The 20733-nt window shown below is 38.5% G+C and overlaps 1 protein-coding gene across 1 annotated transcript; it reads right to left on the reverse strand.

The window, feature by feature from the left end:
• Positions 1 to 20: 20 nt before the first annotated feature.
• On the reverse strand, positions 21 to 12266 carry NDUFB6 (NADH:ubiquinone oxidoreductase subunit B6). The gene is made up of 4 exons (XM_042913448.1): positions 11957 to 12266; positions 9766 to 9858; positions 3590 to 3634; positions 21 to 198 (listed from the first exon to the last, which is right to left on the reverse strand). The coding sequence occupies exons 1-4, from the start codon at positions 12134 to 12136 to the stop codon at positions 130 to 132; spliced, it is 387 nt and encodes a 128-aa protein (XP_042769382.1). The 5' UTR covers positions 12137 to 12266; the 3' UTR covers positions 21 to 129.
• Positions 12267 to 20733: the final 8467 nt, after the last annotated feature.

Consider the following 20733-nt stretch of genomic DNA (forward strand, 5'->3'; position numbering starts at 1 on the left):
GAAGAAAATGACAACACATATCTCAGAGTAAACTTTATTAAAGTTACTTTTCCAGAAAATATATTCAGTAAATACAGTAATGCAGCAACAAACTTGGGCTCATATGCCTTTGAAATTTTAAAGTAATCTTCAGTGATGCTGATCAGGAAATTCTTTCATTGGTGGAATTACTTCTCCAGTCTCCAGAATTGTATCACCCTAAAAAAACAAAGATGAATTAGTAGAAAAATCTTGCCTGCAGAGGTGATAGTTCCACTTGGTCAGACCTCACATGGAAAATGTAGTTCGGTTCTGACATTCACACTTTGAAAAGGACTTAGACAAAGTAGAAGCTGTCAAAGATGAGCAATATTCAAAATCTTAAGGTATAAGTGAAGGGGAAGCATAAGTGAAAGAAGTATACGGGAAAGTTTCACTCAAACAAAATGTCCAGAAAGGGCATGAAAGTGGTCTTCACAAAGTGACAGAGATGTTTATTTTGCATGGCCCCAAGAAAAAGGAAAAGCCCTAAAAAGAAGTTATGTATTCCCAGCAACTGAATGTATTAGGCAATCACCAGTTTACCATTAGGCTCAGATATGAGGGACAGAATGCGAACTTTGCCAGGGTAGCTGGTTCAGGCATCTTTTCAAACCTAAATACAATCTATGTGGGAGAAAGAGCATGGGCTTTGGAGCCAGAACCAGGTGGTAAGAATCCTGGAACCTTCACTAAGAAGCTGTGTAATTTTAGGCAAATTACTTAGCTTTAGTTCCAGCTTTGTGTTTTAAAATAGATTCTGTCAGTCTCACAGTCCATGAATAACTGGGTAGACTAGAATTACCCCAACCCCACCCTTGCCATTCCTTGACCTGCTAATGTTCAGGACTGTTATCTGATGAAGAAATACACTTTTACTGTTGAAGTCATTATACATTTGGGGGGTAGTTTGTTACACAGTTAGCATTATCCTAACACAGAAATTAGTACCCTGAAGTGGTACTAATGCCACTGTAATAAAAATCGAACCAATCTGCACTGGCTGAACAGTGGAGGCAAGGAAATGGCATGGGAGGCTAAAAGATGGAAACAAAGGCAGTAGTAACTTGGAAGCAGAGCCTCTAGTGAATTGAGGTCTTAGGAGAAGTAGCTGAAAAAAGTTACAGTATGTCTTTGATTACTACCAGCTGCCTTGGGAACGTACTTTAAGAAACTGGAGCTTAAGCAAAAAGTGGCTGATTTAAGAGGAGGAATAAAAATGGAAAGAATAAAAAAATTCAGGACCTTGCAGTATTGGAAAATCATACTGCTTCTGAATCTCTAAACACTGAGAGCTAACACTGAAGAGATCCTGAGATCAGAGACCCAGTAAAACTCAATAAACAGAGGAACTCTCCTATGGCAAAGTTAAGATCTTGAATCAGTGTCTCAGATGTCCTCCACACAGTTGCCATGTAGTTGAAGATGCAGTTGCATGAACATCAAAGAAATGAGAGAACTTCGTAACTACACAAAGCACAGATGCATAGAGGACTGACTAGAAGCAAATGGGCTCCCATCACGTATTTTTCTTTCCATACCTACCAACTGTTTTGGGAACTGGATGGTCAAAGAAGCCAAACATATAGGCAACAAAAGCCTCTGGCACTCAACCTTAAGCAGAAGGCAGATTTTAAAGGCTGTTTAAACCCTAAGAGCATACTTCCCAGTATGCATTTGAGACATGGTCTAGGTTGATAATGGAAAAGAAAACAAAACAAACCCTAAACAAAGCCAGGGGCCAGGAAGAACAACGAACAAAGGTATTCCTTCCAGAAACAAAATTAGTGCCCATTCAGGTAACTTACTGCACACGGGGGGTTAGGAGTCTTCATGTTTGATCACTGGCATTTCAGAATTGCCAAGAACTAGTGACTGCTCTACTGTCCGAATTCCACCACTGAACAATGGGTGGCAGGGGTTAAAGAAGGGATACAGTTAAGTAACCTTCTTAGTTCACTAATCCTCAGATCTCCAAGAGAAGTCACATCTAAACCTACCAGATACTACTGTGCAACATCTGGAGATCATGCATTTGGGGCTGGTTGCAGTGATGGTATGGGACTGCGGGATTTCTTTCCAGAAAGGAACTGTGTTTTATGTGTAGGGAGAAGGAAGCAAAGAGCTATTCAGTAATGAGAAGGGTGGACTGGCACTGACTCCAAGCATGGTAGGCTGGGAAATATAAAAAAGCACAGAGATCTGTGGAACAATAACTGAGTTCTGGACAACAGCATCTGAAGAGAAGTGATGTAAGCTACTTCCAAGGTTAGACCTTAAGATCCTCCTGAGATATCCACCCCTCTCTTTCCCTGACATGATCTTTAGAAGCTCATATTCCAGATGGCATACCCATAAGGTTGTGGAGGACTGCCTGATGGACATCAGTCTGTGCTGTCAGTAAGAAACAGACCGTTGATTTGTTAAGCCACTGACATCTGAGGGTTAGTGCCTATCCTATTCTAATATATGTACAAATGATCATTCTTTAAGTCCTCACAGAGGAAGCTTCTTAAAGGGATCAATGGCACAGGAACAAAGAACCACAGTGGCAAAAAAACAAAACAGAACTAGGCATGCTAAATGCTCCGTAGCATTTAGGAGACCATCACTTTGGTCTTCTAAAAAGAGCCTCACCCTTCTTTTCTTTTGAACAGTACTAGCAAAATAAATAATAAACAGATATGTCAATGGAAGATTAAATAAATTACCCAACTGATGAAACTAGTAAGATAATTTCCTGTTTTGAGACTACATAGGCCCTGACACACATTAATTATACACAATGAAATATAGAAGAAATTCCCTATTTCCAACTGAAGGGTTAGCCAATTTTGGTGGTTCACCCTAAAATTCCCTTCTTGCAGATGATAATGGATTATTGTGACTGTGTCATTTGGTTGAATCAAGAACCAACACAGTTCTTTTTTTAAAGTATAGAACTTAGAGATTGATGGTAGTTCATTATCTATGACTAGAAATAGGACAAGAACATAATCTGTATTTTGCCATGCTAAACAATAACCTCACAGACAACCAGTAAAAATACCAACTGTTGGTTAAGTAATCTTTTAATGCTGAAAACACTCATTTTAAATTAGGATAATAGCTTACATATTTACATCCCAAAACTTAAAGTACACATTCATTAACACATTTTAAATTCACAGATGGAGAGGTTAAGGTCAACTGCCCGAAGAAATGATAGTTTGGAATTACTGAAGGAGGATTTCAGTTGCTGTTACTATGCCCAAGTGTCTGCTCAGGCTAGTGCCCTAAGTCCTCAACTCTACATGAAACAGGGTACCAGTGAAAAACTGTTGGTACCTTCAGTTCACTTTAGGACTACAAAGGTCATACAACAAGTTTTATAGCCAGCTTCAAAAGAAATGTTTCCACCTCCCATTTTCAACTGTACCTTCTGCCTTATAATATTTCCTATTTTTTCTTTACAAGAATATACAAAACAGGCACTTACAATGACAGAAGAAAGGAACATTTTAATGATCACTTAGGGAGAGAAAGAAGAGAGAAAACTAATAAAAGAAAAATCAGAGACATTAAGACTTACTGGGAATATTCTGGGCTTCCTTTCAACAATGGCATATGGTTTTGCCTGCAATAAAAGTAATGCTCTGTTAATTATGGTTTTAGAGTTTCTTCTAAAATAAATCATATTCCAGATTTTTAACTTAAATCCCAAACTTTCACCCAACTCCACACTCATACGTTCAATTGTTTACTCAAGATCTTTACTTGGCTATCTCTACTCGTCATCTCAAACTTAACCAGGTCCAACTTGTAACATCTCTCCCAAATGGGGGACCCAAATGGTCCCCTATTGCAGTAAATGGCACTTTCGTTTTCCCAGTTACAAAGACCAAAAACCTCAATTCCTCAGCAGATCCTGTTGAGTTTATAATGTTGAGATTATATCTTGAATCCAACTGTTTCTCACCACCTCTAGTACTACTACTCTTGTTCAAGCCTCTATCACTTTTTTCACCTGCTAGTGTCCCAGCATTGGTGCATGCCTCTGTGGCATGAGTGATTCTTTTAAGATGTACCAATCTTCTGCTTAAAGTTTGGCAATTTCTACAGCAAAGGCCAAAGTCCTTGCTGTGATCTCTAAGACCCTACAACACAATCTGGCCCTTGGTTACCTCTCTGATGTGTCTCTGCTTTCTCTGTATTGTAGCCACAGTGGTTCCTTTGCTATTCGTCCAATCAGCTGGGCCTGCTTGTGCCACAGGGCCCTTATACATTAATGATTCCTCTACCTGAAATGCTCTTCTAGATACCTGCTTGGTTCATATCCTCATTAATTTATGTTTCTCTTCAAACAGCACTTCCCCACAGAGGCCTCATCTTACCCTGCTTAGTTTTCCTTCTATAGATTTATAACCTCCTATAACATTACATGCCTCTTTGTTTATCTATTTATTGCCAGTCTCCAAGACTAAACAGTTCATGAGGGTAGAGAATCTGCTTTGTTCACTGCTATATCCCTGTGTTTAGAACAGTGCCTTGCATACAAGAGATGCTAAATAAATGTTTGTTAAATAAATGTATTTATTAAGTATATACATTTGCACAAGATACCACACCAACAAAATTTTACTAAAAGATCATTGACATAATGTAAGACTAAAGGAAACTAGAGCCAAATGCAGGAGATAAACTCAAAATACAATGTAAATGCATTAAAATGTCTTTAAGTACTGTGGCCAGAGGCAAGAAAACATTGAAATGTGCCTCAAAAGAATGTAAAATTCAGTTAGTCACTAAAGGTGTTAGCTGAAGCAAACTGGCTGCAACATTAATGAGGATGCAGACCTGCCCAAATCCAGAGGAAGAATCAGGTAAGGGAGAGGCCTTGGGACCTCTAGTAACAAAACCTTTAACTAATCATGTCCATTTGTGGCTCAGGAAAAATCACCTGGAAGTAGGACTACCTCAGATAAGCAACCATACTAATGTCATGAATTGTCAACCCATAACTGCAGCTTGTTAAATTTACTTCTCTTAGGAGATAAATGTCTTTTCAATCCTAGAAAAATTTAGTTAAATATAGACATAACAAAGATTAAACCTAGAGTATAAACAAGTAAATGTCAAATTTAGTAGGTTCTTAAAGCATGGGCATAATCCATATACAGCAGTCTGTTATTTAGAACATGTGTAATGTTTAAGGTAATCAGTCTGGCTATTAGAGGTTCTAAAAAATCAGTTTTAGGATCCTGGTTAAAATGGATAATTGATTTAAGCTTGTGATTGTGAGTTTCAAAAGATTTTGCTTCTTAGGGTCATTAATTTGCCCTATATATGCTTAAAAATATAATTCAACATATAAATACAAATGCATAAATGCAGCTTAAAACATATAATATAGTATATTTGTAAGTGGAATTGTTTTAGTTGAGTTCAACTTGAATTAATCCAAACATAGTAAGAAGAAAGGAGACTTCACATTTTACTAGATGTACAAATAGTTTAATAAAATTTTAAAACCGAGTTTAAAGAATTGTTTTTAAATTTGAAACTAACAAAATGAATTTTAATTTATATTCCAGGTAACTGTGAACAGTTCTTTCTGCGCATAAAAACCACTCTTGGATGTTAAAAAAAACTTGCACTGACAAGAAAGTAGTAACATTTTTTTCTTCTGTAGAGTCTTGCATGTTGAGACAGTGAAAAAAATAACAGACATATAATGATATGAAATGGGCTATGGACTTGAAGATGAACATAAATATAAAATTTTAAGCCCAGCAACAAGAGAAACATAAGCTATACTCTTACCCTTAGACATATACATTTGTTAGCCGCCACCCCCCTCCCTCGCCCCTTAACAGTTGCAGAAAGATTTTCTGTTGGTTTACAAAGTGAAAACACTAAACTCCAACTCTAATTCCCACTAGCCTCCACTAATTTCATGTTTCTAACACAGAAGACAGGCCATGTCTACTTGGATATCCCTAAAACTGATGTGGCAGCACATGCTCCCACACAAATTTACTCCTTTCTAAAACACTACTTAGAACTTCCAAGGCTAGAAATTCTAGTCACAAGTGTCTCTGAACTTTGGTCTCATCCCCAACTTAACTTGAGCTATGTCTTCTTTAAAAAATGTCTTCTGGGGCGCCTGGGTGGCTCAGTCAGTTAAGCGGCCGACTTCGGCTCAGGTCATGATCTCGCGGTCCATGAGTTCGAGCCCCGCGTCGGGCTCTGTGCTGACAGCTCAGAGCCTGGAGCCTGTTTCAGATTCTGTGTCTCCCTCTCTCTGACCCTCCCCCGTTCATGCTCTGTCTCTCTCTGTCTCAAAAATAAACGTTAAAAAAAAATTTTTTTTTTAAATGTCTTCTGCCTCTACTTTTCTTTTTCATTCCTGCTGTCTATCTTCACCCTAACCAGATTCTCATCAACTAACACCTACAAAACTGCAACAGAGCCTTTAGCTGATTTGCCTGATTTTGGTACTTTCCTCCCTCCAATTACCCCATCATATCAATGTGGTTTTTTTTTAGGTTTTCCTAAATATAGCACTTTTACCAATCACTACTGAAAATGGAAAGCTTCTCACTGCCTAGCAGATAAGGTTTAACCTCCTCTGCCTAGCTTTCAAGAGTTTCCACTAAATGGTCCCAGCCCACTGAGCCAAGAGACCTGCTATTCCAGTTGCCTCCTCAGTCTTGGGTAGATATGATATGCACACTACCGACTCCTTATCTTTCTTTCTAGCTAGGATCTTTTCTCTTCCATACTCTTACCCAAATCATACCCATCTTTCAACCTTACTATAAACTCTTTAAGGTCAGAAAGTTTATCTTGTATATTCTTTCCAGAGCAATAAAGGAAGATGATATACTAGGCACTAAGTTTTTGTTGATTAATGAACATAATCTGCTTAGTGAAGAGAACAAAAATGATGTCAGCAATCAGAATTTAAAGAGACCATGCAATCAAGAGAGAACAAGTCATGTTAAAGGGAATTTTCTGAGAATACCAATTATTTATTTGACCCTCCTTTCAACATGCTAACAGAAAGCAAACCTCAACTGGATTATCTACAATTTGTTTAGGCAGTCCCTAACTTTTGTTTTATCTTGAAGTAATTCTGTACTTACAAAAAGCTGTAAGAATTATAAAAATAGGGGCGCCTCTCGGTGGCCCAGCCAGTTAAGCATCTGACTTTGGCTCATGTCAAGATCATGTCATGATCTTGCGGTTCATGCGCATCAGGCTGTGTGCTGACAGTGTGGAGCCTACTCAGGATTCTCTCCCTCTCTCTCTGCCCCTCCCCTACTCTCTGTCTGTCCCAAAACAAATAAATAAAACTTAAAAAAAAAAAAAAAAAAGAATTATAAAAATAATTTTTTCCTGAATCACTTCAGTAAGCTGCAAATATTACTTTAGTATTGCCTACAAATAAGAATGATATTCTTAAAATAATCACAATACAGACATCAAGATCAAGAAATTAATCTGTTTCATTATTGATACATTACTACCTTCTATCTAGTCTAAAGAACCCATTCAAATGTTACCAACTGTCTCAATAATTGTTTGGAATTCTCAGAAAATCCTCTCTTACAGAACTTGTTCTCCATTGTGGTAGGCTCTAAAATTCTGAATGCCAATGCCATCTTTGTTCTTTTAACTAAGCAGATTATGCCATCAATCAACAACTGCATTCAGCTGACATGCCTCTTTAAGTCTTCAATCCAGAACAAATCTTCAGTCATTCTTTAACTTTCACAATCTTGATACTTTGGCAGGTAACAAGCCAATTACTACACAGAGAGGTCCCTCATTTTTGTCTTATGATTAGATTCAGGTTATACATTTTTGGCAGGAATAGCACATGCTTGATGCTGTTTTCTCACTGCACCCTATCAAGCAGTACACATTTCCAGTCTGTCCCATTAGTTGCAACAAATAAGTATGGTGAAGATAACCATACTTTTGAGTTTAACGTTAGCAACTTTTTGATGTTCTCTGGCTGAAGAAAATGTTACTTTGATGATTCTCAAGTGGTGACTTTTCTAATTGTATCAGTCCTTGTCCATTTAATATTTAGCAATCTACTGTACAAAAAAATGGTCTCCTCTACCCATTTATTAATTTTTTGTATGTGTGTGCACTCATGGTTTTGCATTTTATTTATTCAGTTATAACTAACTATCATTAGTTATTTTTTTTAATGTTTATTCATTTTTGAGAGAGAGAGAAAGAGCAAGAGACAGCATGAGTGGGAGAGGGGAAGAGAGAGAGAGGGACAGAGGATCCAAAGTGGGCTCAGCACTGGCAGCAGCACGCCCGATGTGGGGCTTGAACTCACAAACCATGAGACCATGACCTGAGCTGAAGCTGGACACTCAATCAAGTGAGCCACCCAGGCACCCCTATCATTAGTTATTTTGATGCTCACATTGTCCTGCGGGAGTGCGGATGAGTACAATAAGTTCACTTTGTACTTTTCCTGCCCCAGCTCTGGAATTGGCCATTTCTCCAAAGAGCTCAGGATCCTTTCAGTGGAGAATTTAGAAAATAAGACCAGGCTGCTAGATATGTTAATTACCATGTGGTAGCACAGCAACCATGCCTGTCAGTGGACAGACCTAGGGAATACCCACATTTATATACAGAATTCTGTATCAATACACATTAAAAGCCTTGAGTTTACACCAAAAATTCCAATTCCGTTCCAGTACCGCAGGGTTTTCTATCTTTCCACGTGTGTAAGTCCCTTTTCTGACATGAGAATTCCGGGTCTCATTATCATCAATGTATGTACTTATTTGAATCATTCTCCTATAACCAATCTCCTGTCACTACCACCACACTCCAGTATAAATAACCTCACCTCATTCCAGTCCTGAGATCTTACTATAGATTGCCTCCTCCATCATTGCCCCAAACCACCTTTCTTCCAGATGTCCTCTTCCCCTTGCTCAGGTTCCAATATCCTACCCAAGGTTAATGACCACTGCTGCTCTCCAAACAAGTATATTCACCAACCTTCCCCCTCCCAACTTTCCCTCTTCCCAGGACCCAGTATCTTCAGTGGGTACAAGAATGCCCCATTCACTCTATTTGGGTTATGACATCCCATGCTGGGCAGCCACCACTCCTCTCCCCTCCATGCCACTCCCCCAAACGCAATCCTTCCTCACCCTGCCTTGGATCCAACACCCTATACCAGACTATCCCTCAGCTTTAAAATGTGGCAACTGGCTCAGTTCAATCACTACATGCAAGATCTTTTCATGACAAAGTTCAAGCTTTTGGGCATCATGGATTCTAAAGAAAGAAAATCGTGAAAAATCAGATAGAATGAAGAGAAATGGAATGATGACAAAGATAACCTTTGTCTGATTTGAATTGTATCTTATATCACATCTATGTTCAAACAAAGGAGCAGAAATTCTTTTCTTGCTTCCTACTTGGAACCCCAAGTTCACACCAGTATTATTAGGTCAACTACATTCTGATCATTTAAACACTATTTTTATGAGAAAACTCATTTCACATTGTAATCAACTAATATAAAGATTAATTTTTTGAAAAACCATACTTAAGTTTCATTAAACCTTTCACCTAAAAGGGTTCAAAGTAGTTCGAAACCAGTTATAAGTGCAGATTATTTCCACTAAGTAAAGCAGGGTAAGGCATGCCCACATGGGAAATAATTTTGTATAATATCAAAAATAAATTTTGAAAAATACATACTTAAAACATACTTACATTCACATGATATTTGATATAATAATGAATAATCCAGGCAGGTATAAGTACATGAGTAAAAGCAAAGATACTGTGTCCATATGCCTTATAAATCTGGAGGGAAAAGAAACATACATAAACAGATATCCCATTTTTTTTATGTCTGTGGCAGGAAAAAAGCATCAATGATATAATAATGTCATGATTATTTTTAAATGCCTACATACTACATATTTACTACAGTCTGTAATTAACCTCACCCAAATATTTTTATTAAACACAGGGCCTGCTAGGGGATATCTACAGAGTTTAGAGCAAACAAGGCTTAAGACAAGCAACATTTTGCAAAGCTACAGTAAGATATTTATAGATATATAGAGATTTTAAAGACTACAAAAAAAATCCTTAATATAAGCTTGTTAGATAAAACATGGCAAAAATAATGAAAGAATAATTTTAATTGATTTAACTAGAGTAATCAAACCTACAGAATTTTTCAGGTAAAGTCGATTTACTTATCAATTTCAGACATCCACAGTCAACACACATGCATCATTCTAGGTGTAAGACAGACAACCTTGAGCACACCAAAGCTCGAAAAAGAATGTTTTACATTTTGAGACAGGGTGTTCCAAGCTCACTTTGAGATGCCTTCAGGAACACTATCTTAAAAGAGAAAGGCAAAATAGAGGTAAAAATGGAATTTTTCCATGACAGCCAATTTGACTGCAACACACCTATCTTACCAGGGAAAGGACTAACTAGACTCTAGGTATTACAGTACATCTGATTATGGAAGAAAAATTAACTCAAAGGAAGGTAAATCAGACTTCAACAATCATTTACTTCCTTTCATCGCTGGCTGATGGGTGGAATGTCAACTTCCAACCAGGTAGCTGCCAAAATCAACAAGTAGTGTCAGGGATACAAAGGGTGAAAGGAGGGTTGAATCAGAATTTAATTTTACCACCATAAATAAGTATCTAATACGACTTTCTGAGAAAAATGTGCACAAGACTTGGTAGCACAGGAAGAAGTAGATACACGTGGATCTCAATGTGAACTCCTTCAATTCTTGGCTCTGTGACTATGGGTAAATCATTCAATTTCCGTAGGCCTCATTTTCCACACATTTAAAATAAGGATTAGAAGTAGTGTCTACCCGGGACGCCCAGGTGGCTCGGCTGGTTAGGCCTCCGACTTGGGCTTGGGTCATGATCTTACAGTTTATGAGTTTGAGCCCTGATGGCTCAGAGCCTGGAGCCTGCTCCAGATTCTGTCTGTCTCTCTCTCTCTCAGCCCCTGCTCACACTCTGTCTCTCTCAAAAATAAATAAACACCAAAAAAAAGAAAAAATTAAAAAGAAAAAAAAGAAGTAGTGTCTACCTTACCTTACAGAAGTAAAGAAAGTAACACATGAGAAATGCTCAGCAAAATCCAAGGCAGAAAGTAAGCACCCAAGTGTTACTTAATAGTATTATTACCATTATTATCAGCCAATGTTACAGCTTTTTGAAAGCAATTCTGAGATATAGTGTTCATCACTTAAACTAATGTAATTTAATGAATAACTTCAAGAAAGTATCCAGAGACCCTTAAAATAAAGACAGCTCTTAAATGAGTGATTTTCTCCAGTGTGAAGTCCAGAAATGGCATTTGCAAATTAAACAATATGTCAGAAGTACATAGTGGTTGTTCAGAAGGGTGGCTCTTGAATATTACTCAATAAGCATACAAGTAGGACTCTTATCTTTTATGGTGATCACATGGGGGCTGTACTACCAGTTAGGGAGTCATTGTGCCTTCTGGTCAGTTGGGTGTAATGTTAGTATCTATAACCTCAACTTTTAAAAAGCAGGCAGGTGTCTTTAAATACTAAAATCACATAATTTTCACTCAAGGAATCCTCCTATCATTCTGTAAAACCTAAGCAAAGATTCGCCTCCTTCTCATCACACATGAGAGCGAAAGGACTCTCCCGAAGCCATGCACACTCCTGAACTCCAGAACTCCCAGCCCAGGACTCTTGGGACAAGATAGCGTCCCTATTAAACCTGAGTCTCGGTTGAACCTGGTTCTCCCTCAGGAACTACGGGGATTTGCGGGCCCAGAGTGATGTCAGTCCTTGGTGTGTCTATAATGAGCAGGCGTCGAGCGGCCAGGCTGGGGGTCGCGGCGGGGTGTATCAGTGCGAGGATGGTTTGTCACTCACCACCTTCTTCCAGGGGGCCTGGTCCTGCAAAAACTTATTCCAGAATCTCTCCATAGGCCACACCCTCTGCGGGGGCAGCACCGGCTCCCGGGGGCTCAGTTCTTGGTCCTTTAGCCATCGCCTTCTCAGCTCTCGGAGCTGCTGCAGCCGCAGTTTCTCATCGGGCGTGTACCCCGACATGTCGCCCCTGGTACCGAGGCAGGACACGGCGCTTCCCCGACCACGGTCTTCTCACTTAGGCGCGCGCCACCCCCCTTCTGAGGCGACCTTGCGCGGACGTTCGGGAGCGGCGCACTGTTATGACGTCACTCTGGTCCTGCCTCCGCAGCGGCTCCAACCTCGGCGCAGGGGCTGGGCTTGCACGAAATCTTTATCCGCCCAGGTTACTTGCGGGTGGGTGGTCGGCGCGCCTTAGTTGTGGGCGGAGGGGGGGGGAAAGTGACGAAAAGAAGCAAGAGAGGTAGGAGGGCTAGAGTGGTGTGCTGAGACTTGGAAGGATGAGAATATGTGATTCAGTGAATGGGACGTCCAAATGCAAATTCTTCACTTCCCTCTCCCACCTTGGTACTCCTCTTCCTATGACTATACTTGAGAGTCTGTGGAGAACGTTACTTCCGAGTTTAAGTGCCAGCTGTGTCAGTGACTGGTAAAGTGACCTTGAGCAGTCTCAATCTGTTTCTTTATCTATATGAAAAGAATGTGCACGAATATTCACAGCAGCACTATTTACAATAAAATACTGGAAATTCCTCAGTGGTGGGCTGGTTGAAGAAATTATGGTGCAATAATGCAATTCTCTGGTCTATACACAACTGTAGAGTGATCTCTAGAATCTACTGTTAAGTGAAAAAAAAAAAAAAAAACTAAGTGGAGGGAAGTGTATATAGTATGCTACCTTTTATCCAAAAAGAGAAATTTAATTTTCAATTAAATTTGAAAAATAATGTGAAGGAAACTATTGCTATTGGGGGAGAAAGGGAATAGGATAGAGGAGATAGGGATAGAAGCTAGGCATCTCTGTATATATCCTATGTAACAGATTTGACTCTAGAACCATGTAAACATTTTATACTTTTGTAAAACAAAATTAAATTTACAAAATCTTCTCTAACAATCAAAACTAAAAACACATGAATCTAACTGATCTGCCAGGTGGCATAATCCCCAAAACACACACCATTTTGAGTAAATTTAATCCATCAAATTACTGTACATCTATAGAGAGGTATGCCTCAAAGACAGAGGAATTTCAAAAAAAATCTTAAATTATTTTAGGTAATATATATTGGTAGTGGTGGTATTATTAATGTGACACTGAAAGTAAACATTTACACTGGAATTTTTGTAATGGGAGAAAGGAGTTACAAATGTAAATTGTATGACTTTAAGTAAAAACTCTGAAGGCCTGAATTTGAATAAAAAACTCCGTAACAATTCATGATGTATTTTATCTTTAAATATGTTTATTTGGGACACCAGGGTGGCTCAGTGAGTTGAGCATCCAACTCGATTTCGGCTCAGGTCATGATCACAGGGTCGTGGGATCAAACCTCACACTGGGTTCCATGCTGAGCATGAAGCCTGCTTAACATTCTCTCTCCATCTGCCCCCTCCCCTGCTCACGTGTGCGTGCACTTTCTCTCTGTCTCTGTCTCTCTCTATATCTATATCTATATCTATATCTATATCTATATCTATATCTATATCTATCTATATACATATAGATAGATAGATAGATAGATAGATATAGAGAGAGAGATATATATCATTGTATCTTAGCTCTGCCCATTGAAATGACTTAAAAAACAATGGCCAATCCAGTAACCATAAACATCTCTAGCACCTATAGTGTGATTTCTAAATACCATTTTCCATTAGAAGAAACCAGGACTCCTCAGAACAGCAGTTCTCAAACATTTTGCTTCTCAAATTTCCTTAAACTTTTGAAAGTTGTTGAGGATCCCAAAGAGGTTTTGTGTGTATGGGTTATACCTACTGATGTTAGAAATTAAAACATTTTATTTTATTTTATTTTTTATTTTTGAGAGACAGAGTGAGACAGAGCATGAGCAGGGGAGGGGCAGAGAGAGAGAGGGAGACACAGAATCCGAAGCAGGCTCCAGGCTCTGAGCTGCCAACATGGAGCCAGATGTGGGGTTCAAACTCACAGACCGCTAGATCATGACCTGAGCCAAAGTCAGAGGCTTAACCGACTGAGCCACCCAGGCGCCCCAAAACAGATTTTAAAATAACAAAATATCTATTAACAAAAATTATTTAGAGAGAAGAGTGCCATTGTTTTACATTTTTGTAAATCTCTTTAAAGTCTGGCCTAATAATGACAGCAGAATTTTTAAAACCACTTCTACATTCAATCATAATATCATACACCACATAGCCCTTGTAAAACTATACTTTTGTAAGAGAATGAGACTTAAAAAGGGCAAATAGCATGTTGGTATTAGTATGAAAATAATTTTGGCCTCATAGACACCATGAAAAGATCACAGGGATTCCCAGGGGTCCCCAGATCACTCTTTGAGAACCACTGCCTTAGAGAAATACCTAATTCTAGGTCTGAGTTAAGAAATGTAAAAGAAGTCAGGAACATCTTGCTTGGCAGAAAGCAGGGAAATTTTTAAAGACTGTTTGGGTCATGTCAAAAGGATTCAGAAGCAGGGGCACCTGGGTGGCTCAGTCGGTTGAGCATCTAACTCTTGATTTTGGCTGAGGTCATGAACCTGCAGTTCATGGGATCAAGCCCTGGGTTGGGCTCCACACTGACAGCATAGAACCTCCTTGGGATTCTCTCCCTGCCCCTGCCCCTCCCTGGCTCATGCTCTCTCTCTCTCAAAATAAATATATAAACTTAAAAAAAAAAATGATTCAGGAGCCAAGAATAGACTTCCACCGGTCAAAGATAAAATAATTTGGGTATCAATAAGTATAATGACCTCAGTGGAATGAAAAATATCAAAGAGATTCACATACATGAGTTCATGATGAGTTAAAAAAAAAAACTCATTGGTCATTTTTGTATGGTGTTAGGAAACCAACTCATTATTTTGAAAGCTGTTAAGTGAAAGGGAAAAATCAAGCACTTTGTGTAAGTTGGCATCTCTGTATAAGTTGCATCTTGGAGTAACAAAATAGTTTATGAAGGAAAAATTTAATCAAAGAAGCGTAACCTGATAAAAGAAGAAGGGATGGCAAAAGTAGAATATCACTACTCTGCAACCATTAATGAGTAAATGCAATGATCATCAAAAGCTGCCTAAGTCTCAAAAAGAGAGTAAGTGCGCCTCCTGGTGGAAGAGTGCCTCACTGCCTGTGAAGTAACCTTGCCAAACAAAAAAAAATTGAACCTGAATCTGTTCAAGTTTCTAGATCTAAAGGAAGTTTCTAGATCATTTAAAGGAAATACATGGACAGACTCCTGTAATTCCTATACAACACCAAAATGATACATTCAGAAAAATCCATACCGTAGAAACTAGACAAGTAACTCCGTTTCTTAAACAAAAATATATTGAAGGGAAAAACAGAAAGAGAGAGGCGGGGTGGGGGGGTGGGGGATGATAACCCATAGATTAAAAGAGATGATAACTCTGGAACCACAAAAGACCCCGAATAACCAACACAATACTGAAAAAGAAAAACAAAACTGGAGGCATCATGATTCTAGATTTCAAGCTATATTACAGAGCTGTAACCATCAAGACAGTATGGTACTGACACAAAAACAGACACATAGATCAATGGAACAGAATAGAGAACCTAGAAATGGACCCACAACTATATGGTCAACTAATCTTCGACAAAGCAGGAGAGAATATCCAATGGAAAAAGGACAGTCTCTTTAACAAGTGGTGCTGGGAAAACTGGACAGCAACATGCAGAAGAATGAAACTAGACCACTTTCTTACACCATATACAAAAATAAATTCAAAACGGATGTGAGACCTAAATGTGAGACAGGCTACCATCAAAATCCTAGAGAAAAAAACAAGCAGCAATCTCTTTGACCTTGGCCACAGCAACTTTTTGCTAGACGCGTCGCTGGAGGCGAGGAAAACAAAAGCAAAAATGAACTATTGGGACTTCATCGGATAAAAACCTTCTGCATAGTGAAGGATACAATCAACAAAACCAAAAGTCAGCCTATGGAATGGGAGAAGATATTTACAAATAAGATGTCTGATAAAAGGTTAGTATCCAAAATCTATAAAGGACTTACCAAACTCAACACCCAAAAACCAAATAATCCAGTGAAGTAATGAGCAGAAGACATGAATAGACACTTTTCCAAAGACATCCAGATGTCTAACACATGAAAAGATGCTCAACATCACTCATCATAAGGGAAATACAAATCAAAACCATGAGATACCACCTTTCAGAATAGCTAAAATTAATACAAGAAACAACAGGTGTTGGCGAGGATGCAAAGAAAAGGGGACCCTCTTACACTGTTGGTGGTAATGCAAACTGGTGTAGCCACTCTGGAGAACTACATGGTTCCTCAAAAATTTAAAAATAGAACTACCCCATGACCCACCAATTGCACTATTAGGTATTTACCTAAAGGATACAAAAATACAGATTTGAAGGGTATATGCACCCTGATGTTTATAGCAGTGTTATCAACAATAGCCAAACTATGGAGAGAGCCCAAATGTCCATTGACTGATTAATGGATAAAGAAGAGGTAGTACACACACACACACACACACACACACACACACACAGGAATATTATTCAGCCATCAAAAAGAATAAAATCTTTCCATTTGCAACCATGTGGATAGAGCTAGAATGGATTATGCTAAGAGAAATAAGTCAGATAGAGAAATACAAATACCATATGATTTCACTCATATATGGAATTTGAGAAACAAAACAGATAAACATATGGGGGGGGGGAGAGGGAAACAAACCATAAGAGACTTTTAATAGAAAACAAACTCAGGGTTGATGGAGGGAGGGAGGTGGGGGATGAGTTAGATGTGTGATGGGTATAAGGAGGACACTTATGATGATGAACACTGGGTGTGGTATATGACAAATAACTGAATTCTACTCCTGAAACCCATATTGCACTGTATATTAACTAACTATAATTGAAATTAAAAAAAAATTTTAAATAGCCAAATTATGGAAAGAGCCCAAATGTCCATCAACTGATGAATGGATAAAGAAGTTGTGGTATATATATACAATGGAATATTATTCAGCTATAAAAAAGAATTAAATCTTGCCATTTGCAACAATGTAGTTGGAACTAGAAAGTATTATACTCAGTGAAATAAATCAGAAAGACAAAAACAATATTATTTCACTCAGATGTTGAGTTTAAGAAATATAACAGATGAACATAGGGGATAAAAGAGAGGGGCAAACCCATAAAACAGACTCTTAACTGTAGAGGACACACTGAGGGTTGCTGAGTGGAGGTGGGTGAGGGGATGGGTGAAGGGGGTGATGGGTCTTAAGGAGGGCACATGTTGTGACGAGCACTGGGTGTTATATGTAAGTGATGAATCACTAAATCCTACACCTGAAACTAATATTCCAATGTATGTTAACTAACTTGAATTTAAATAAAAATTTGGAAGGTAAAAAAAGAGATGATAACTCAACAATAAGAACATGAACAACTCGAGTAAAAAATAGACCAAAGATCTTAATAGACATCTCACTAAAGAAGATATACAGATGGCCAGTAAGCATATGAAAACATGCTCCACATCATATGTCATCAGGGAAATGCAAATTAGAACAATGAGATACCATTATACAACTGTTAGAAGGGCCAAAATCTGGGATTCTGACAGCACCAAATGCTGGTGAGAATGTGAAGCAACAGCATAGTCAGTGGGATGCAAAATATTACTTACCTTGGAAGACTGGTGGTTTCTTATAAAACTAAACATACTCTTACTATATGATCCAGCAATCACATGCCATGGTATTTAACAAAAGAAGTTGAAAACTTATGTCCATACAAAATCTGCATACAGATGTTTATAGCAGCTTTATTCATAACTGCCAAAATTTGGAAGCAAACAAGATTTCCTTCCATAAGTGATTGGATAAACTGCGGTACATTCAGACAATAGAATGTTATTCAGCACCAGGGCACCTGGGTGACTCAGTTGGTTAAGCACCAACCTCATGTCATGATCTCACAGTTCACAAGTTCCAGCCCCATATCAGGTTCAGAGCCTGGAGCCTGCTTCGGATTCTGTGTCTCCTTCTCTCTCTGCCCCTCCCCGACTCATTTTCTCTCTTTCTCTGTCTCAAAAATAAATAAAAACATTTAAAAAAGAATGTTATTCAGCACTAAAAAGAAAGGAGCTACTAACCAATGAAAAGACATGAACGAAACTTAAATGTGTATTACTAAGAAAGAACCAATCTGAGAACCCTACATACTGTATGACTCACACTATATGACATTCTAGAAAAGCTAAAATTATGGAGACAATAAAAAGATCAATGGTTACCAGGCCAGGGGGCAGGGGGTAATGTATGAATAGGCAGAACACAGAGGATTTTTCGGGCAAGGAAAATATTCTGTGTGACATTGTAATGATGGATATATGTTATTTGCCCAAACCCATAGAATGTACAACATCAAGAGTGAACCCTAAGGTAAACTATGGACTTCGAGTGATTATGGTGTATCAAGGTAAGTTCATCCTTGGTTAAAAAAAAAAAAAAAGTACTATTCTAGTGAGTGATGTTGATAATGGGGGAGGCTATGCATGTGTGAGAGAGCAGGGGGATATGGAAAATCTCTGTACCTTTTTCTCAATATTATTGTACACACAAAACTAAAACAATCAAGTCTTTTTAAAGTGTGAAACAATGAGGGAAATTTGAACACTACTTTGATCTTTTATAATATTAAGGAATAGTTGTTAATTTTTTATATGATGACATTGTGGTTATATTTCTAAAGAGGAGTTCTTATCTCTTACAGATGCATACTGAAATATTTATGGGTGAGAGAATACAATGCCTTCTAAATAACTGTACATAATTTCTAAATACTTTAAATAATTGGAGAGGGAGGAAAGAGGTTTAGAGGAAAGAAGATTAGTAATGAGTTGGTAATTGTTGATGCTGTCTAATAGGTAAATGGGGGGAGTAATTATACTCCTCTCACATACTATTTTGTATATATTTGAAGTTCTTCCAAATAATAAGTTTTTAAAAATCTGTGCCTTGAAGTAATAAGTAAACTATGCATTTAAGCTATTACTAATCCTCATTCTATCTTATAATAGCTACATTTTAGACTAAAATTCTGCATCCTCCTTAGGTTAGAGCTCTCAACCCTGTTAGGATGAGATGCAAACAACTGATAGTCAAGAGAGAGTGCTTGGGGCGCCTGGGTGGCGCAGTCGGTTGAGCGTCCGACTTCAGCCAGGTCACGATCTCGCGGTCCGTGAGTTCGAGCCCCGCGTCAGGCTCTGGGCTGATGGCTCGGAGCCTGGAGCCTGTTTCCGATTCTGTGTCTCCCTCTCTCTCTGCCCCTCCCCCGTTCATGCTCTGTCTCTCTCTGTCCCAAAAATAAATAAAAAACGTTGAAAAAAAAATTAAAAAAAAAAAAAAAAAAAAAGAGAGAGTGCTTAATCATCCCAGGAAGGATACAGATCCTCAATGAGGCATTCGATAACCCACATACATGTTTCTTTGGTGGGTAGAGTTAAAGACATCTAGTAATTTCTTGAATTTGGGAGCTCCATTCTGACTTACTCTGGAAAATTACTATACTTTCCTCACCTCCTGCCACCACAACACTCAAAAAGAAAAAAGAAAGAAAATCAATATTGTTTTGGAAAATATATTCTTACACCACTGCCTACTGCCTACTGTATTTCTACCCCTTCCCATTTACATATAGCTATGAAACCCAAGAAGAAGATGGGTTCTAAAAATAAAACACAGTGGGGGAGCAAGTTCACCTACCACACCTGGGAAATGTGGACTCACAAATTCAGATGGTAGTACCTGGATTAACTCCTGGATAATCCCACAAGAGGGCACTCTAGCTTGTGGGAAATTATAAATCCTGTACAGTCAAGTTGAGCTTTCTATAAGGTCTCATTTACCAGTCCACAAAACCAGGAAGGAGCTACAGAACAGTGGGCTGGGAAAAGAAGGAGCTGGGAGATAAGGTGAGAGGTTGTCTTCTGTCAATAAACTTGGGATCTGTCTAATAAGGGTCTAATACTGCCAAGTATGTTTTTAAAGGCCAACTTGATTTGAGCCCTGGAAGAGTACACCAGTTGGAGCAGAGATGAGATTGAGACCATTGATTTGAGGTGATGTGGGACAGAGAGCCGAACTGAGTGCAGGACCCTCTACCACCAGACTGAATTTGCAACCTGGAATTGAGATTCAGTTTCCACCATCAAAATTCCCTTTCAAACTGCCAGTCAGAAATTTAAAAGCTCTTGTGCTATCTTCATTTATTTAAGTGTATTTATTTTTTCTATAAATTCCTTTACCTTTTAGTAAGTTTCTTTCCTCTTGTTCTTTTGCTTTAAAAAAAATAATAATCTATCACTCTACCACACAAGGCATCATTATTTCCAAGGACGCAAAGAGGAAAAGGACTCATGTTGATTAGAAGATCTGCAAGAGGGAGCATTCTAGAAGTCCCTACTTGGAATTTTTTTTTAAGTCAGTGTCTTAGAGGTAAACAGAAACTAATATAATCCACAGCTTCATGACAAAGTTCATTACTTACACAGGCAGAAGGTCACA

Source organism: Panthera leo, chromosome D4, assembly GCF_018350215.1.
Source record: "Panthera leo isolate Ple1 chromosome D4, P.leo_Ple1_pat1.1, whole genome shotgun sequence".
NCBI lineage: Eukaryota > Metazoa > Chordata > Mammalia > Carnivora > Felidae > Panthera > Panthera leo.

Coding starts and splice junctions, on each gene's coding strand:
- NDUFB6 (XM_042913448.1), bottom strand. CDS start 12,136: ATGTCGGGGTACACGCCCGATGAGAAACTGCGGCTGCAGCAGCTCCGA. Junction 3,635..9,765: donor ATATCAAATATCATGTGAAT/GTAAGTATGTTT, acceptor CTTTTATTGCAG/GCAAAACCATATGCCATTGT. Junction 199..3,589: donor GGAAGCCCAGAATATTCCCA/GTAAGTCTTAAT, acceptor TTGTTTTTTTAG/GGTGATACAATTCTGGAGAC.